The sequence below is a fragment of the Pelophylax lessonae genome, assembly GCF_965119305.1.
Source record: "Pelophylax lessonae genome assembly, chromosome: 4".
NCBI classification, from domain to species: domain Eukaryota; kingdom Metazoa; phylum Chordata; class Amphibia; order Anura; family Ranidae; genus Pelophylax; species Pelophylax lessonae.
Window position 1 is genome coordinate 134,959,551 of NC_138771.1, and position 19,293 is coordinate 134,978,843.

Sequence of the window (19,293 nt, forward strand, 5' to 3'; positions counted from 1 at the left end):
CCATTGCGAATCTTGTACTCCATGTGTATTTTTGGGAACGGATGCAGAGAAAGCCTTAATGTTTGGCGTCCTGAGACATATCGACTTAGGGGACAACATGCTCCGCTGGATCTCGAGTATTTACTCTTTACCAATGGCGCAGGTTAAGGTGAACGGTGTCTCGTCATCCCCCTTCCCAATCACAAATGGGACTAGGCAGGGTAGTCCATTGTCACCCTCTTTGCTCTTTCCTTAGAGCCTTTCCTCTGTACTGTTTGGTTGATCCCTGACATACAAAGATTGTGCGTTGGAAGGTCTCAACATAAGGTCTTGGCTTATGCAGATGACATGCTTTTCTCTTTGACCAGTCCTTTAATCTCCCTCCAAAACCATGTTCAAAGAATTCGAACTATACGGGTCTCTCTCATTCTAAAATCAACGTTTCAAAATCTGAGGCTATGGATGTGAACGTCCCTTTTCTGCTCTGGTCATTGCAGCTCAGCTTTAAATTTAGATGGACAGACCGAGCCTTGAAATACCTGGGGACCTTTATCCCTGCTGACTTCTCCAGCACCTTCGACCTTAACTTTCCTCCCCCTTTACGCAATGTGCGCGCTTACTTGGAACCGTGTAACTCGGGATTACATTCCTGCTATGGAAGATGCAATATTGTAAAAATGAGTGTGCTACCCAAGTTTTCATACTTCTTTCAGGCTCTAACTATAGCTATTCCTAAGGGATATTTTAAGCTGGCCCATGTCCTTTTCACCAGGTTTATTTGGGCTCAAAGACCCAAGGATCAGAAGATCCTTGTTGTCCCTCCCAAAACAATTTGGGGGGCCTCGAAGTCCCAGATCTTTACAAATATTAAGCAGCACACTTGGGATGTCTTATTGATTGGTGCTGTCACCGTGATGTCAAACTTTGGCTTTGTATAGAGCAAGACCAGAGTTGGGTGTTGCTGCATAGATTCCCTTGGTGTTTTGAGGATTTTCCCCCACCTCTCAAAAAACAACCGCTTAAAGGGACCATGACCCGCCAGTGCTTTCAGCTTATCTCTACAGGTAGGTGGTCCCCTTTGGAGTCTCCACTGTCCGTCATACTGGGCAATCCTTGATTCACTCCAGGTCTGTGTGTGGGACCTTTTAACCCATTCAGGGCCTTCAGACCTTCAGAGTCAGGGCATTATCAAGCTTCACATTTTGCCATATTGGGGACTTGGCCCTCGTTACAGACCCTAAAAAGATTGTGGTGGCCCTTTACGTCTTGATATCTGAAGAGCTTCGCAGTTACACCATTTCCTACAGACTCTTCCAGCCCCCGACAATATTCGCAGCAACATGACTACACTTGAAGTGTACTGCTCTGAGAGTGGCACATTTCCTCATGCCCTTTTCGGAAATGTACATCCTTTTAGTAACTCCACATGATGATTTTCTTTCCCCCCCCCTACTTGGCAAAATGGGAATCAGACCTGGGTAGAACATTCTCAAAGGCACAACGTTCCAATATTACCCGATTTGCTTTGGAATCCTCAATCTGCACAAAAGTGCATAAAACCAATTTCAGGAACTCTACCCGGTGGTATCCTACCTCTTCTCTCCTTCATAAATACTTCCCGACCACCTATGCTCTATATTGGCGATGTCAGGAGGAACATGGGACATTGCTACATATCTTCTGGTCCCGTAACAAGTTGGGAAGTTTCTGGAAGGAGGTCTGTATGATTTTTCAAAAATTTACTGACTACAGAGTCCCCGAGGATCCAGCGCTTTTCCTATTGCACGCTTCCACAATCCCCGCCAAGGTCTCAAAGAAATCTATTCTTCGACACCTTCTGAATAGGGCCAAGTCTTGCATTCCCCCTGGAGGACCTGGTTTTGACCGTCCGTCAGAAACGAGTGGCCTACACATACACCTGGATATTATGGAACATGTTTATCTATTCTGAGAAAGTGAAGGCTCTCATTGAGGTGACTTCTACTGGCTGATGGTGTTCTCACATCTCACTGCAGATTGACTAACTCAGAATCCACTTTTCAAACCTCCCACCCAAATAACCCTCCCTTTTTTTTCTCTTCCCTGTTTTCAGATATCTGTAAAAATTGGGCAGTTTTCCAATCACTTAAAGAGTTTTCTTGGAAGCTTCCCTGTTTTGGGATTACTTCCCAAAATTAAATTATAACACGCCAGCCTGTTAGCACTTGGGGATGTTTCCCCCTACTCCCTTTACTGGTCCCAGGTTATCATTACAGTTGGTATCTTTCAGGACCTGTATTTCTTTTTTTTTTATGGTTGGTTCCGGTCCTCTTTTTTGTACTGTTTGACATGAATCAGTAACAATTGTGACTCACTGTCATAAGATCCTTTGTATATTTCCTATTTTGCATGTGTATGTATACTTGGAATCTGCCTTTCTCATGTTTTTTCAATAAATGTAAAAAAAAAAAAAAAAAAATATGAAAAATGTGAAAAGTATGGCTTAGATGACACTGGTGACAAAAAATAATAGCTGGAGTAGGCGACAAGAATATTGTGGCTGAAATTACTATAAAATTATGTTCTGTATGTTTGCATTCCTGACTTAAGCCCCTCCAAAAAAGCATATTATGGGTACATGTGCTATTGTTTACAACAGTGGACCTCACAAAACGGTGCTACTAACTGCCATGTCTAGGGACATACAGACCATCATTACTTTAATGTCAAATAGTAATCACATTTGAACTCTTTCACCATTCAGCCAAGTTATAGATTATACAGTACGTAGTGGTAGCTGTGGAGAACAGAGGATTTATGTGACCCATAACACTAAGGAGGTCAGCCTAGCAACACAGGAAAAAAAAAAGACTTTATGTTTAATCAAATGCAATTTCTTTATTATGGCAGTGCTTTCTCCATTAAAACAAAAAACTGAACCAATCTGAATATCAAAATACATTAATGAACCATCTTCGACTTTCAAATCATAGTACAAAGTGAGCGCTAAATGAAACAATCCACAATGCAAATGTACATATAGACACAGCCTGTCATAACAGTGCAAATTGTCAAGAGGACAATCTCTCCGAAAAGAGATTCATATATACCATGTCAGTGGTAAGAGTAAGACAGCATATGTAACAACATGCGTTATGGAAAATATTCTGAATTATATGTTTCTAATATGAAAAATTACTAACAATAAAACACTGTATGTTAGTTGCTGAATTGCTTGATAAACCTCTCAGACGTTTGCCTCACTAATGTGTGTTGCTGATGAGTATCGCATGCTTCATCTAAAGCTTTGAGGACTTCCTGAAACAAAAAGCCAAGAAAAAAATAGTCACTGACAACTTTGTAAAACAATTTCACAGGTTGAATAAAATACCAAGAAGATGTATGCAGCAAAAAGGCATAAGCAGAGGGACTAAATTGGTTATAGCAACAACATTTTTAAAAATAAAAACAAGGTATACAGCGCTTGACACAGTGATCTCAATCTCAGCAAAAGCTTAAGATAAAGGTGAGTCCATACAAACTATATGTAATTCCATAAATCACTTAGTAATAAAAGTCCATATAGAAAAAAGGAGTCCAAGAGGAATTCCCGCAGACCAGGTGGTAATTAAAGAGATAAAGCCTCCACCAAACACCAATAAGTGTGGCCTCTTACCAGAGTTGAATGATCCCCATTACAGGGATCTCAGTACTCCTTACAGGAAATCCTTATGACCCCCAATGGATACACAGATGAAAGGTTCTTCTTCAACAGGTTACAGCCTTAATGATCTTAAATTGTATTTCCTCTCACAGAAAAAGGTAACAACCCGAGTGTCATAGAAATGAGAAAGGAAAAATCCTCATGGTGTAGTATGTTACACTATGTACTTTATTAGGTATTGAGCAAAAAACACACTCACATTTTGAGCAGACAATTCGGGCATCAAGGATCAATCCTGTGGAGGAATCATGGATGGATTGTGTGGTAGCTGCACCCGCTCGGCTATCTTGCTTCTAACTGGAATCAAAAAAGCATTTTTGCTTATTTCTTTTTGCTCTATACCTAATAAAGTACATAGTGTAACATACTACACCATGAGGATTTTTCCTTTCTCATTTCTATGACATCCAGGTTGTTACCTTTTTTTGTGAGAGGAAATACAATTTAAGATCATTAAGGCTGTAACCTGTTGGAGAAGAACATTTCATCTGTGTATCCATTGGGGGTCATAAGGATTTCCTGTAAGGCGTGCTGAGATCCCTGTAATGGGGATCATTCAACTCTGGTAAGAGGCCACACTTATTGGTGTTTGGTGGAGGCTTTATCTCTTTAATTACCACCTGGTCTGCGGGAATTCCTCTTGGACTCCTTTTTTCTATATGGACTTTCATTACTAAGTGATTTATGAAATTACATATAGTTTGTATGGACTCACCTTTATCTTAAGCTTTTGCTGAGATTGAGATCACTGTGTCAAGCGCTGTATACCTTGTTTTTATTTTCTTATAGTTGAGGTTTTACAACTGTTTATACTAGCAGCTGATACTTTATCTTTGTAACCCTATCTATCAAGCGCAGTGTAATTTGTTTTTTAACAACATTTTTGAGTCAAACTCACTTGAGTAAACTGAAAAAAAGGTCAGGCAAGAGTCAGGCTAAGAATGTGTATGTGTGCTGGAATGCATCAGCGACAAGCATATAATTAAGTAGCTATGTACCTGGGCAGTCGCACTATTTTGGAGCATAATCCTTCTTTGAACTTCCTGACTCCTGTTTTCCTTTTTCTGAAAGACATTTATACTCTTGTCCTGTGAAAAGAAGGATAGGCAATGAGCCAAGCTATTGGTGCAGATTGTTATTTAAAGTGATTGTAAATGATCACCTTGTAGAACAACCCAATCCGTTTAAAATAGAAATGAAAAGCAAAGAAAAGCAAAATATTTTTGTATGGATATAAAAATGTATTATAAATACCTTTTTTTTTTAGAAGTTATCACATTCCCTCTGTTCTCAGCTGCATAAGAGCTAGGGCAGGAGAAACAGCAATACACTGAGCGGGGGCATGTTAGGACAAGTCTGATCATTGGAAGAGAGTGCACTGAGTGCGCTCCTGCTTTGTGTGGTCAGTTTTTAATAGGAAAGCAAGGGGACTAGCAGGAACACCAGGGATTTCACATAAAGGAAGCAATACAAAGAGAACAGAATACTTTCTCATACAAGTATATGGTACAGCAAACACATATCAGGAATATGACGTTTTGGGGTAACAAACGCTTTCGGTGGAGACTAAATAGAATTTGTTGTTGGTACCCAGTAATGACATTGGGATTCAGAGATCTTTACAATGTAGTAGAGACATGCAATAATGCTTCTTAGACATTTATGGAAGTTTGTAATCTGTAACTAGTAACATTACGCACATGCCAAATTATTACAGATAAGCAAGGATTTATAGGTTAGCCATGAGGGCCAATGCAGTGAAAGGCTAAACAGCAACACAAATATATTTAAACAGAACCTCGCTAAATCAGTTACTCTACTTGGCCAAAACACCTGACCTATATGAGCCTGCTGGACATCCCAATCCTAAACCTTTATAAGCTTGTTGGACATCCTATTCCCAAACCATAGGGAGCTATAACAGCCTCCACTCTTCTGGAAAGGCTATCCACAAGATTTTGGGAGTATCTGGGGAGATTTGTGCTCATTCAGCAAACAGAGCATTTCTAAAGTTAGAGGCTCATGTTGGATGAGAAGACCTGCCTTACAATCATTGTTACACCCTCCCGGGGGTTGCAGCCAGACAAACTGACTGCCAGCTGTCAGATAGAAGCAAGCTGGCAGCCCCCTCCCCAGCCATGTAACCTGGGCTCCACTGGAGGAACATTGGTTTCCTTCTTCTTGCTGACCTGGTAGCATCTTTCTCTTTCTTCAGCCTTTATGACTGGAAAATAATCTAATGCAGTCCAATATGGAGGACAGGTGAGACATCCGGGGTCTTTTAAACCCTGGATGTCTCATTAACGAGAACCTGGCTCAAAAAAAAAAAAAAACATCAAATGGGGGACTTTTTGTCCCTAATTTAAAAAAAAAAAAAGTTTTAACTTGTAAGCAAATAAAGTTACATCCCTCCAAAAGTTTTGAGGCCCCCCCCCCTACAAAACAAAGATGCATCGGGGGCGCCTAAGCATGAAAATTTTGCGCTGCACATGTTACATATCTTTGCACACGACAGAGTGAGCAATAATTCTAGCACCAGAGGCCCTGGTTAACTCTAAACTGATAACCTGCAGGGGCTTTTTAAAGTGTTGCCTATGGAAAATATGGGGCTCTGCAGTTTGTCGCTGTTTCATGGGTGCAGACAATTTTAAAGCTCGACATGTTGGGTATCTATTTTCTTAACGCAACCTTATCTTTTATAGTTTTCCTAAAAATTGGATAATGTATTGCGTTTGTGTGCCCTAAAATGAACTTTAGGGTATTTTGTTACTGGAATTTTGCATCTCTAAACGCTAATATCGTGTAACGTATAAAAATTGGAACTACCACCATTTTATTCTCTAAGGTGTCTGCTTTCAGATAATATATATTTTGGGGTTTATGACTTGCAATTACATTGAACAAAATTATAAACGCAAAACTTTTGTTTTTGCCCCCATTTTTCATGAGCTGAACTCAAAGATCTAAGACTTTTTCTATGTACACAAAAAGCCTATTTCTATCAAATATTGTTCACAAATCTGTCTAAATCTGTGTTAGTGAGCACTTCTCCTTTGCAGAGATAATCCATCCACCTCATAGGTGTGGCATATCAAGATGTTGATTAGACAGCATGATTATTGCACAGGTGTGTCTTAAGTTGGCCACAATAAAAAGCCCCTTTCAAAATGTGCAGTTTTATCACACAGCACAATGGCATAGATGTCGCACGTTTTGATGGAGCGTGCAATTGGCATGCTGACTGCAGGAATGTCCACCAGAGCTGTTGCCCAAGAATTGAATGTTCATTTCTCTACCATAAGTCGTCTTCAAAGCAATTTCAGAGAACTTGGAAGTACATTCAACCGGCCTCACAACTGCAGACCACGTGTAACCACATCAGCCCAGGACCTCCACATCCAGCGTGTCTTCACCTCCAAGATCGTCTGAGACCAGCCAACTGGACAGCCACTTCAACAATCGGTTTGCATAGCCAAAGAATTTCTGAACAAACAGTCAGAAACCGTCTCAGGGAAGCTCATCTGCATGCTCGTCGTCCTCATCGGGGTCTCGACCTGACTTCAGGGAAGCTCATCTGCATGCTCGTAGTCCTCATCTGGGTCTTGACCTGACTGCAGTTCGTTGTCGTAACCGACTTGAGTGGGCAAATGCTCACATTCGCTGGCGTCTGGCACTTTGGAGAGGTGTTCTCTTCACGGATGAATCCCGGTTTCAGTTCAGCTCATGAAAAATGGGGGCAAAAACAAGTGTTGGGTTTATAATTTTGTTCAGTATAGTTTCTGTCTGAATATAAATTCAGACCAATTTTTGGTTATTGGGAGATTAAGATGTATCCGAATCCCACAATTTCAACAGTAATGGATTTTGTTGAAATGTGTTTAGTTTAATTTCGTATTTTCCTTATCTAATGAATTTTTACATTTTCAGAACAATTCGAAATTGGTCAAAAATGTATCTACAATCTGAATTCTATTTGAAGAATAGCTGGTTGCTAAGGAGCGGGCCAGCAAGCTGGCCGCTGTGTCCTTAACAACTGATGACTCATCAGCTGTTACCGGGGTTCCCTGAAGCCTGAACCTTTGAGAAAGCCCATTGGGCGCAATGCATGAGGTGGGTGGTGATGTAATCGCGCTGGGCGGAGCTGTGAACGCCGAGAATGATACTGAGATAACCGGATTTTTGTCTTACCGTAAAATCCTTTTCTCTGAGGTTCACTGACAAGACACAGCTTCAAGTCTTCAGACCATTGGGCTTATGTTCTTGCTCTCTAGGAGTAGGATTAGGCGGAAACTTTTTTGGTTATGCCCCGGGGCTGTCCCAGAGGGTATACCATCACTTCCTGCTGTAGGACTTCCAGTTTGTAACAAACAGTGTCAGAAGAACAAAAAACTCAACCCCAAATGAAGGGCGGGTGCTGTATCTGTCAGTGAAAAGGATTTTACGGTAAGACAAAAATCCAGTTTTCTCTTTCGTTCACTGACCGTCTTCAGACCATTGGGATGTCCCAAAGCAGTGCAACATGAGGAGTGGGAAAAAAACACAGCAAACACAGAATTTCCAGAAAGGCTAAACATAGCCAATCAGGTAACAGCAGCAGCTCAACTAGGAACAACTGGAGTTCACCACCAGAATTTTTTCTTACCCTCAACAAGTGGAAGCCTCCGCAACCGCAGTCTGCAAAACTTTGTGGCCAAACACCGCACCCGAAGAAGCAAGTACATCCACTTTATAACATTTTGTGAATGTGTGTACACCTGAACCACTGAAGCCTGATGACGGAAGGCCCATGAGGCACTAAGCGCCTTTGTAGAATGCGCTTTAACAGAGAAAGGAGGAACCTGACTCTTAATGGAGTAGGCCTGCTGCACCGTCTGCCTGATCTACTTGGAATTGGTCACAGCAGATGTCCCTTACGAGGTCCATCCGTAAGAACAAAAAAAGAATTGGATTTCCTAATCGGTTTAGTCACTATCAGGTAAACCTGAATCACTCTTACCACAGCTAAGGAATATAAGGCAATTTCCTTAGGATGTTTAGGCTTAGGATACAAGGACGGTAGCACAATGTCCTCATTTAAATGAAACCCTGAGACAACCTTAGGAAGGAACGCCTGACAGGGTCATAACACCACTTTGTCCCTATGAATCACCAAGGTGACAGACAGGACAACGCAGCCAACTCCGACACGCGGAAGTAATAGCTGCTAAGAAAGCCACCTTCTGCGACAGAGTGAGCAGAGGAATTTCTCGAATATATTCAAAGGGAGGCCTTTGAAGCACAGACAGAACCAAACTGAGATCCCACGGATCGCACCGGAGGAGCCAGATGGCGAACTCCCTGCACAAAAGTGTGAACCAAGGACTTTGCCGCCAACGGCCTTGGGAAAAAAAATAGCCAAGGCGGAAATCTGGCCTTGATGGTGCCCAGAGCCAAATTTACTTTGGCTACAAGTGACTGTAGGGCTGCCATCATGGCTGCCAGGGCAGACTCAGACCCAGAGGGTCCCGCAGCTTCCAGGAGTGGATCGGGTGGTGAAACGAGCTTCCCAGGCTCCATAACCATAAGGGGTTGAGCGGAACCGCTGCTCAGCAAAGAAATTTTTTATTTTTTTTTTAAACAGGAGGCCCCTACCCCGTGCACCGCTGTGGCACTACAAGAAGCAGTGCACCGGTGGTGCTGTATACAGCAAGGAAGGATAGTGTACCCCCAGAGACTCATGATTGTAGTTCACACAGGAACCAAAATAATAAAGAAAAGTAACAAATTCCATTTAAATAGGAAAAAATACGAAGACTGCAGATTCAAGGAGAGAGCCAGGTCCTTACTCGTGAACTGGGCAGAAAAAACTGGAAGTCCTACAGCAGGAAGTGATGGTATACCCTCTGGGACTGCCCCAGAGGCGTAACAAAAAAGGTTTCTGCCTAGACCTACTCCTAGAGAGCAAGAGCAAGAGCATAAGCCCAATTGTCTGAAGACTTTAAGCTGTGTCTGTCAGTGAACGAAAGAGAAACGCCATTTTTTTTTTTACTTCTGAAATGTGAGTGTATTTTATATGGAAATAACTGGGTTTTTGACTTACCGTAAAATCCTTTTCTCTTAGGTTCATTGACGGACGCAGTCCTCTGATGCATATCAGTAGGGTAATACCACCCCCTACAGGAGTAGGACACAAGGCAGAACATTTCTGGCTACACCTATGGGCAGTCCCTGGGGGTATACCCTTTCTCTTCCTGCATAGGATGTCAGTTTTGTATCAAAGCAGTGTCAGAGAAAAACACACCAACCCACTCAAAAAATTAGAGGGGCGGGTACTGCATCCGTCAATGAACCTAAGAGAAAAGGATTTTACGGTAAGTCAAAAAATCAGTTTTCTGAAGCAGTGCCATAAAATGAGGGGTGGGAACCAGAACAAAGAGAAAACAGTCCCCCAAGGCCAATATGGCCAACCAGGCAACACAGGACACCTCAGAACAATCAGATGAGGTCCACCTGAAAACAAACAGAAAAAACACCCTCAAGGAAGGCCAAGAGGCCCCCTAAACCGCAGCCTGCAAAACCTTGGAGCCAAAGGAGGCATCCGCAGATGCCATCACATCCACCTTATAAAATTTGGTAAAGGTGTGAACAGACGACCAAGTCACCGCCTTGCAGTGGCGTAGCGTGGGTTGTCAGCGCCCGGGGCAATGCAAGTAATTTGCGCCCCCTACACAAACCTACTAGACCACTACACTGACACCTACACTGACCTAGCTGACCACTACAGAGACCTACCTTATTTCTACACTAACCTACCTGATTACTATACTGACACCTACACAGACCTACCTGACCACTACACGGAGCTGCCTAATTACTATACTGACCACTACACTGACCTACCTGACACCTTCACTGAACCCCCTACACTGACACCTTCACTGACCCCCCCGCCCTACACTGACCACTACACTCACCCCCCCTACACTGACTCCTTCACTGACCCTCCCTACACTGACCCCCCATACACTAACACCTACACTGACCCCCCATACACTGACATCTACACTGACCCCCCTACACTGACACCTACACTGACCCCCCCATACACTAACACCTATACTGACCCCCCTCTACATTGACCCCCTCATACACTGACACCCCCCTACACTGACACATACACTGACCCCCCTACACTTATCCCCCTATACTGACACCGACACTGACCCCCATACGCTGAGCCCCCCATACATTGACCCCTTTACACTGACCCCCCTACACTGACACCGACACTGACCCCCCCCACAATCTCACACTGACCTCCCCTACACTGACCCCCCCCCCCATACACTGACACCTATACTGACCCCCCCATACACTGACACCTACACTGACATCCCCATACACTGACCCCTACACTGACCCCCCCCATACACTGACACCTACACTGAGACCTATACTGACCCCCCCATACACTGACACCCTCTACACTGAGACCTATACTGACCCCCCCCCATACACTGACACCCCCATACACTGACACCTACACTGACATCCCCCCTACACTGACCCCCCCATACACTGACACCTACACTGAGACCTATACTGACCCCCCCATACACTGACACCCCCTACACTGAGACCTATACTGACCCCACCCATACACTGACACCTACACTGAGACCTATACTGACCCCCCCATACACTGACACCTACACTGACATCCCCCCTACACTGACCTCCCCATATACTGACACCTATACTGACCGCCCCCCCCATACACTGACACCTACACTGAGACCTATACTGACCCCCCCCCATACACTGACACCTACACTGACCCCCCCTATACACTGACACCTATACTGACCCCCCCATACACTGACACCTACACTGTGACCTATACTGACCCCCCCCCATACACTGACACCCCCCATACACTGACATCCCCCCTACACTGACACCTACACTGACACCCCCCCTACACTGACACCCCCCCCCCATACACTGACACCTACACTGAGACCTATACTGACCCCCCCCTATACTGACACCTATACTGACACCCCCTACACTGACCCCACCTCACCCCCTCCCATGTCCACTTTACTGGGCCCCCCGGGGGCAGGCAGCACATCACTTACCTTGTTTTGTGTCCAAACACTGGCGACTCGAGAAGGCGATCCGGAGTGGAGGGAACAGCGTGTCGGCGGCCGGCCCGGATAGCAGGGGGAGACTCCAGAAGCAGTGCTGCACACGCACAAGACTGTCATCTTCACCCACGAGTCCGACCAGCCCCGCCCCGCCCCCTGGCCGCACGTAATACCTTCAGCGGTCCGCCACTCTTCCTGCACCAAGCAGCAGTCACAGAGCCAAGAAGAGAAGTGCGGGCGGGCGGGCCGCTGGACGGGACATCATCAAAATAAAGGGACACTATGATCCCGCGGATGGCGGGCGTGGGATGCGCCCCCTACATTTTGCGCCCGGTGCGAGTGGCCCCCTCAGCACCCCCCACGCTACGCCACTGCCGCCTTGCACACCTGAAGCACAGACGCCTGATGGCGAAAAGCCCAAGAAGCACTAAGCACCCGAGTAGAGTGCGCCTTGACAGGGAAGGGCGGAACTTGACCTCTAATGGAATAAGCATGCACCACTGTCTGTCTGATCCATCTGGAAATAGTCGCAGCAGATGCAGGCAGCCCCTTCTTTGGGCCATCCGTGAGCACAGAGTCAGACTCGCAAAAAGACTCAGTAGATGCCAAATACACCTTGAGCGCCTGTCCTAACATCTTAGGACACAAGGAAGGTAACACAATGTCCTCATTTAAGTGAAAACTGGAAACCACCTTCGGCAGGAAGGATGGATACGGCCGAAGTACCACCCTGTCCCTGTGAGCCGCCAGATAGGGAGAACGACAGGACAGCGCCGCCAGTTCCGCGCGCAGAAGTAATAGCCACCAAGAAGGCCACCTTCCGAGATGAGGTAAGCAGGGGGACCTCCCGAATATTCACAAAGGGAGGCCTCTGGAGAACCAACAGCATCAAATTAAGATCCCATGGTGGTAGCGGAGGTCGCACCGGAGGTACCAAGTGTCACACCCCCTGGATGAAACTATGCACCAGGGAATGTGCGGCCAATGGCCTCTGAAAGAAAATAGCCAAGGCCGAGACCTGACCCTTGATAGTACTCAAGGCCAACTTTTGATCAACTCCCCGTTGAAGGAAAGCCAAGATCCGAGCCATCGAAAAGGAGCGAGGGTGGGTCCCAAGGGACTCACACCATGCAATGTACGACTGACACGTACGATGATAAATCTTCCTGGAAGTCGCCTTCCTCGCTTTTAGAAGAGTGGGAATCACTGAAGCAGATAAACGCCTGTCCTTCAGCACCTGGCTTTCGACAGCCAAGCTGTCAAAGCCAGTGACTGTAAAGCAAGGTGGAAGATTGGCCCCTGAGACAGCAGATCCACCCTGAGAGGAAGTCTCCATGGGGCGTCTGCGACAAGCTTGACCAGGTCAGCGTACCAGGCGTGACAAGGCCAGTCCGGAGCCACAAGAATGATCGGAATCCCTTCCGCCTCTATCTTGCGAAGAAGTCTCGGCAGCAACTTGAGAGGAGGAAAGGCATATATCAGCCGGTACTGGCACCAGGGGGCCACCAGCGCATCTTCTAGAGGGTCCCGGAAGCGGGCCACAAACCTATGTACCTTCCTGTTGATTTGAGATGCCAACAGACCCATGTCCAGAGTGCCCCAGTGAAGGCACAACGGTTGAAACATCTCCGGATGCAGGGACCACTCCCCTGCATCCAAGGCCTGGTGGCTGAGGTAATCCGCCTGACAAATTTTCCACTCTCGGAATGTTGACCACGAAGAGAGCCGGAACATGGCGCTCCGCCCAACGTAGAATGTCCTCCACTTCCAGGGCCGCAATTACACTCTTGGTGCCCCCTTGGTGATTGACGTAAGCCACGCCGTGGCATTGTCCAATTGAATGCGCACGGGACAACCCTTCAGACGATCGGTCCAGTGCGTCAGGCAAAGCCGGATCGCTCTCAGCTATAGGACATTGATCGGCAATCGAGATTCCTCCAGGGACCAGACTCCCTGAGCCGAGTCCTGATTGAGGATGACCACCCACCCGGAAAGACTCCGTGGTGACAACTGTCCAGTATATAGGGAGAAAGGATTTCCCTGACTGAAGCATCGGGGACCGAAGCCACCAGACCAGAGACTCTCTGGTCCCGTGGCTTAACCCAATCCGAGAATCCAGAGAATTCGGGTGTTTGTTTCACTTGAGAAGAATTTCCCTTTGAAGAACCCTCGTGTGGAACTGAGCAAAGGGGACCGCCTCAAAGAAGGACACCATCAGTCCCAGTACTCTCATACAGGTCCGAAGGGACGGCCGGTCATTGGACATCAACAAACAAACTGCTGACTGGATCTTCTGGAGAAAGAAATACCCTGGCAGAGGACGAGTCCAAGGTCAGGCCAAGATTGACCAGTCCCATGGAAGGGGTCAGAGACTACTTTTGAAGGTTCGCTATCCAACCGAACTCCTCCAGAGTACGCATGGTGACCCCCAAGTTTTCCCTCAGCAACGCAGGGGGACTCCGCACAAAGAATCAGATCGTCCAGGTAGCCCAGGACCGATATCCCCGGCTGTCGCAACAGTGCCAGGACCAGTGCAACACCTTTGTGAAGACCCGAGGAGCCAAGGCGAGACCAAAGGGTAACACCACAAACTAATAGTGATCTTCTCCCACGGCAAAATGGAGAAACCGTTGGTGAGCAGCACAGATTGGAATGTGAAGGTAGGCATCCTTGATGTCTATTGAGGCCAGGAAGTCCCCCCTGTAGGGAGGCCACCACCGTGCGAGTAGTTTCCATCTTGAACTTTTGAGCACGCACAAACACATTCAGTGCCTTTATGTCCAGATCGGCCGCACCTTGCCCTCCTTCTTGGGAACCGTGAACAGGTTGGAATAAAACCTGTGAAAGTGTTCCATGTGCGGAACAGACACTATCACTCCTTGCTGGAGCAAGTCCTGCACTGCCCCATAGAGGGCTTGCAAGCGATCCGGGGATAGGCGGACATTGGAAGGGAAAAACCTGACCGGAGGAACGGATCGAAACTCGATCTTGTATCCGGACCGCACAACCTCCCGGACCCATTTGTCTGGGATCAAGGCCAGCCACACGTCCGAGAACCGGCAAAGGCGTCCCCCCACCCCAATCACGAGTGAGGGCGCACCTTCAGGCCGACGGGGCCTTGTCCGGAGGTCTGGCGGAACCGGACTTCTGTTTCCCAGCCCAGGGACGCTTGGGAGCACCCGAGGGAGCCTTGAAGGGCTTAGTCTGCCCCCCCCCCCCGAGGGATGAGAATACTTTCTGTGAGCCGAAAAGGACGGACCCCGCCTACGGCAAGAGTCCCTACCCCTGGAAGCCTGCGGGAGAAAGGTACTCTTACCCCCCGTAACACCTTTAATAATGTCGTCCAGGGTAGCCCCAAACAGACGGTCCCCCTGAAAGGGGAGTTCCGTCAAGGCCTTCTTAGGAGCCTGATCCGCAGACCAACACTTCAGCCAGAGCATACGCCTCATGACCACCACCGATAACGACAGACGACCCAAAAGGGAAGCAATGTCCAGCGCAGCATCGCAAGCATACTGCAGCGCCTGCTTCATCTGGTCCAATAGTTACCCAAATTCAGGAGGGACAGGCTGGTCCTCCACGTCACGGCGTAGCATCTTCGCCCATTCAGTCACTGTTTGGGTGACAATGGCCGAAACAATGGCAGGCTTTAGCGCAGTCCCCGCCATAGTGTACATGTTGTGGGCCACAGCCTCCACCTTCCTATCCACTGGGTCCTTAAAGGACGGGGAATCTTCCACCGGAATCACGGTAGCTTTGTTAAGTCTGGAGACCGGGGGATCCACCTTAGGAAGCCCGACCACTTCTTCACCAGATACTCCTCAAAAGGATAGTGCCTGGTAAACCGCCTAGACACCCCGGGAGAACGTGTCCGCCGCTCCCATTCTTTGGCGAGTAGGCCAGCAAAATAAGTGGGGAAGGGAAAATACTTTTCTACCCTCGGAGGCTTATGGGCGCCAAAGGCAACCCGCGCTCCAGGAGTGACGACAGCCGCATCACCCAATTTTAGGGTTTCACGCACCGAAACAACCAGTGCGTCCACCCACGCCTTATTCTGCGCAGCAGAAGAGGCAGAAAGTTCATCCTCACTATCAGAGGAGGTACCTCGCGGGGTACCCTACCCGGCCCGGCCACCCGCGTCTGCGGTGACTGGGTCAGACTCAGTCTGAAACATTAGAGGAGGCAGGGGTGGGGGGGTCATTTCATTTCATCAGTGGACAGTTGTGACCTGGAGGGCCCTTTGGGTCATTGCAGTGGAGCCTGTGCTGGTTTACTTTGGACACCTTTTTCTCCCCTTGCGGGTGTGGAGCCATTCCTCCATAGGTGCTCCTTGTGACCACCACGTGGACACGGCTTGTGTGGGGGAGACGGGACACACTCTGTGAAGCTACAGAACCACTCGGATACAGGGGGGCTCATTTTGCCCTGTAGGTTATACCACGCCAAGCGGCCCTGTATACATCTCCCTAAATCCCTTTCTCCATTGGTGCAACTCAAGTGGGCCTCATATATGTTTGGCATTGATACGGCTATACAGATATTTACCCTATTATATATTTTTTTACCCATTGCTGCAAGGATCTATGCATAGGCATCTTGCCGTTTGGATGTTGATGTGGTGATCGCATGGTTGTGTATATTTTCCCTGAAGAAGGAATTTTCCAAATTCCGAAACATGTTGGATACACTTACCTGTCTCAAGAACCTCTGATCTGCATTCCTCACCAGGATACGTGTAATATCCATTGAACGTGTTTACATCATCATGTTCCTTTACATTTTATTCTAGTGTTATATATGTGATTTGTGATTTTAAATGGATCAATAAATGTTTACTTTTTACCTACTCTTTTTCATTTTCTTTACTACCTCTATTATCTCCAGCCTGGTTCATACAAATTCCCCAGGGACATTGTTTTCTGTTTCTTGCATGAATTAGTTTGGGGAAGGGACCTTTGGCTGGTTTGGCATATCCCTGCATCAATTTTTTATCTTTTGTATCTGGGGCCTCTGTGAGGGGATCAGGTGGGGACACATGGTCTGAGGGGTCCATATTGCACTAATAGGACCCGCCAGCAAACTTTAAGAAAAATGACAGAAATTTAATTTTTTTTGTATGAAAAGGGAATGTGCCCATAGCGCTACAGCGCCCCCCGGAGGCAAGGCCCGCAGAGAAAGAGAGAATAAGCCCCCAGAAACTCACTGTCCTTGGAAAGCAGCAATCCTCAGGAGGTCTGCACGTGTCAGCGGTGGCTCAGAAAGGGAAATCCAAGCCAGAAGCTTCCCAGGCTGATGAGAGGGGCTCCTTCCCTGAAAAAAACGCCTCCAGGCACACCCATGGGCCATCCCAGCAAAAATCCACTGCAAAATGGCCCGAAAACCACCCCACCAAGATGGCCGCTGCCATAACTGCAGACAAAGGCTACAACAAAAATGCGGCCAGCGCGGAAATCGGACACCCCCACAGAGACCCCAAGCCAGCCCTACTACCTCATTCAGCCCTGGAGGGCCCGACCGAGGCCCCCCCTGCACCAGCGACCGAGCACCACAAACGGAGCACCCCCCGGCCCCCCATGCGGCCTGCACACCAGGCTCCAGCCTCAGGTAGGCCCAGAACAGTCCCCCAGCTGGGGGAGGGGGTAGAGGGGGCAAGGAGGAGGGTCATAACAGGACAGATGAAAAACCCAGGAGTGAGAGGCGCCATCGCATGATAGGACCCCACGCCACCAGAGTAGGGGGGCTGTTGGCCAAATAGGAACGCTGTGACATAAGCCTAGACCCTGTGGTGTGTGTCCTGGTGAGATGTTTAACTTGCGGTGCCAGTCTCCATCCAGTGGGACTATGTAGCGGCCGACCAAGCGCGGAGCCCAGACCAGCATAATTGCTTGAAGATCTCACAGGAAAAACTTTCCGGAGAAAAACTAGCTAAAAAAAAATCAACATAAAAAAGTACTCCCATGCCAGGACCAAAAATCCCAGCAAGGAACTAGGTCCTTACTTCTGACTAGGCAAATTAAAACGGACATCCTATGCAGGAAGATAGAGGGTATACCCCCAGGGACTGCCCATAGGCGTAGCCAAAAATTCTTTCTGCCTAGTGTCCTACTCCTGTAGGGGGCGGTATTACCCTGATATGCATCAGAGGACTGCGTCCGTCAATTGAACGATAGAGAAAACTACTTTTTATTATCGATCTGCACTATGGTCTTTCCCTCTTGCCTCCTAAATGAATGACATAATGCTGAGATCTGCAAACTAGGACTGAACAGCCAGTGGAAGCAGTGCCACCTAAACACTGCAAAAGCGCACATTGACCTCCTGTAGTTAGTGAGGTCTGTGTAAGCAGGTGAGAGGACACCCATGGGTGGGGTGGGGTGAAGGGCACAGTGATGATCAGAGTCAAATACTCAAGATTTTTTGGTGTATGGGACTGCACTATTCACAGAGACTGGATTTATCTTATTTTATGGACTTTGTTGAAAGACCACAATCCGCACGTTCCTGTAGAGATGGCTGTAAATATAAGTGGGTGCCGAAGTGACCACTGGCTGGAAATATGATTATTCAGATAGAGAGATGTCACCAGCACAAAAATGGGTCCAAAGATTTATTCAGCAATCGCATCATTACAGCAAATTGCAACGTTTCGGAGCCATGCAGGACCCCTTCATCAGGCATGTGTCTGATGAAGGGGTCCCTGTGTAGCTCTGAAACGTTGTGATTTGCTGTATTGATGTGATCGCTGAATAAAGATTCTGACCCATTTTTGGAGAACTTGGTGTGCTGGTGACATCTCTCTATTTTTGTTGAAAGATGGACTCACTTTGATTGAATATATTTATTTCTTATATATATTGTATACTTTTATAGAAATTGATGATTTATGCACTTTATTAATTGAAAATTGTATGCACTGGATTTATTGAAGGAGAGTGCTGCACCCTTATGAGATATTAAACAAAACAATTGCTGGCAAAAAAAAATAAAAAATTAGAAAAAAAAAAAAAATGATCCAGACACAGTGTGATTGCTCGGAGTTCCAAGACACTGATCGGTAGTCTGGACTCTTCCAGAGTCCAGATCCCCTGAGCAGAATGCTTGCCGAGGACTCCTTCCCAGCTGGACAGGCTGGCATCTGTGGTGACCACTGCCTAATACAAGGGGAGGAAGGATTTTCCCAGCCAAAGACCCCGAGAACGAAACCACCATATCAAGGACTCCCTTGTTCCCCGCTCGCAGAAGCAGATCGTCCAAGTAGCCCACTACCGTGATGCCCCGTTGGCGTAGCAAGGCTTGCCTCGTTGGCGTAGCAAGGCTAGCACTGGGGCTAACACTTTTGTAAAGACCCAAGGAGCAGAGGTGAGACCAAAGGGTACACCACAAACTGATAATGCTCTGATAATAATCTCCCACAGCAAAGCAGAGAAAACATTGGTGACTGGCACATCATGCAATGTGAAGGTAGGCATCCTTGATATCAGC

General features: G+C 47.1%; 1 protein-coding gene across 3 annotated transcripts in view; it reads right to left on the reverse strand.

Annotated features, from left to right (window-relative positions):
* Window positions 1-2,546: 2,546 nt before the first annotated feature.
* VPS13C (vacuolar protein sorting 13 homolog C) overlaps window positions 2,547-19,293 on the reverse strand; it is a 555,353-nt gene continuing 538,606 nt past the window's right edge. For all 3 annotated transcript variants that reach the window (XM_082257056.1, XM_082257055.1, XM_082257057.1), the window contains 2 exons: window positions 4,681-4,770; window positions 2,547-3,276 (listed from right to left, as the gene is read on the reverse strand). In XM_082257056.1, coding sequence (XP_082113182.1) covers window positions 3,178-3,276; window positions 4,681-4,770 — 189 coding nt within the window. In that variant the 3' untranslated portion in view covers window positions 2,547-3,177. The remainder of the gene's footprint in view (window positions 3,277-4,680; window positions 4,771-19,293) is intronic.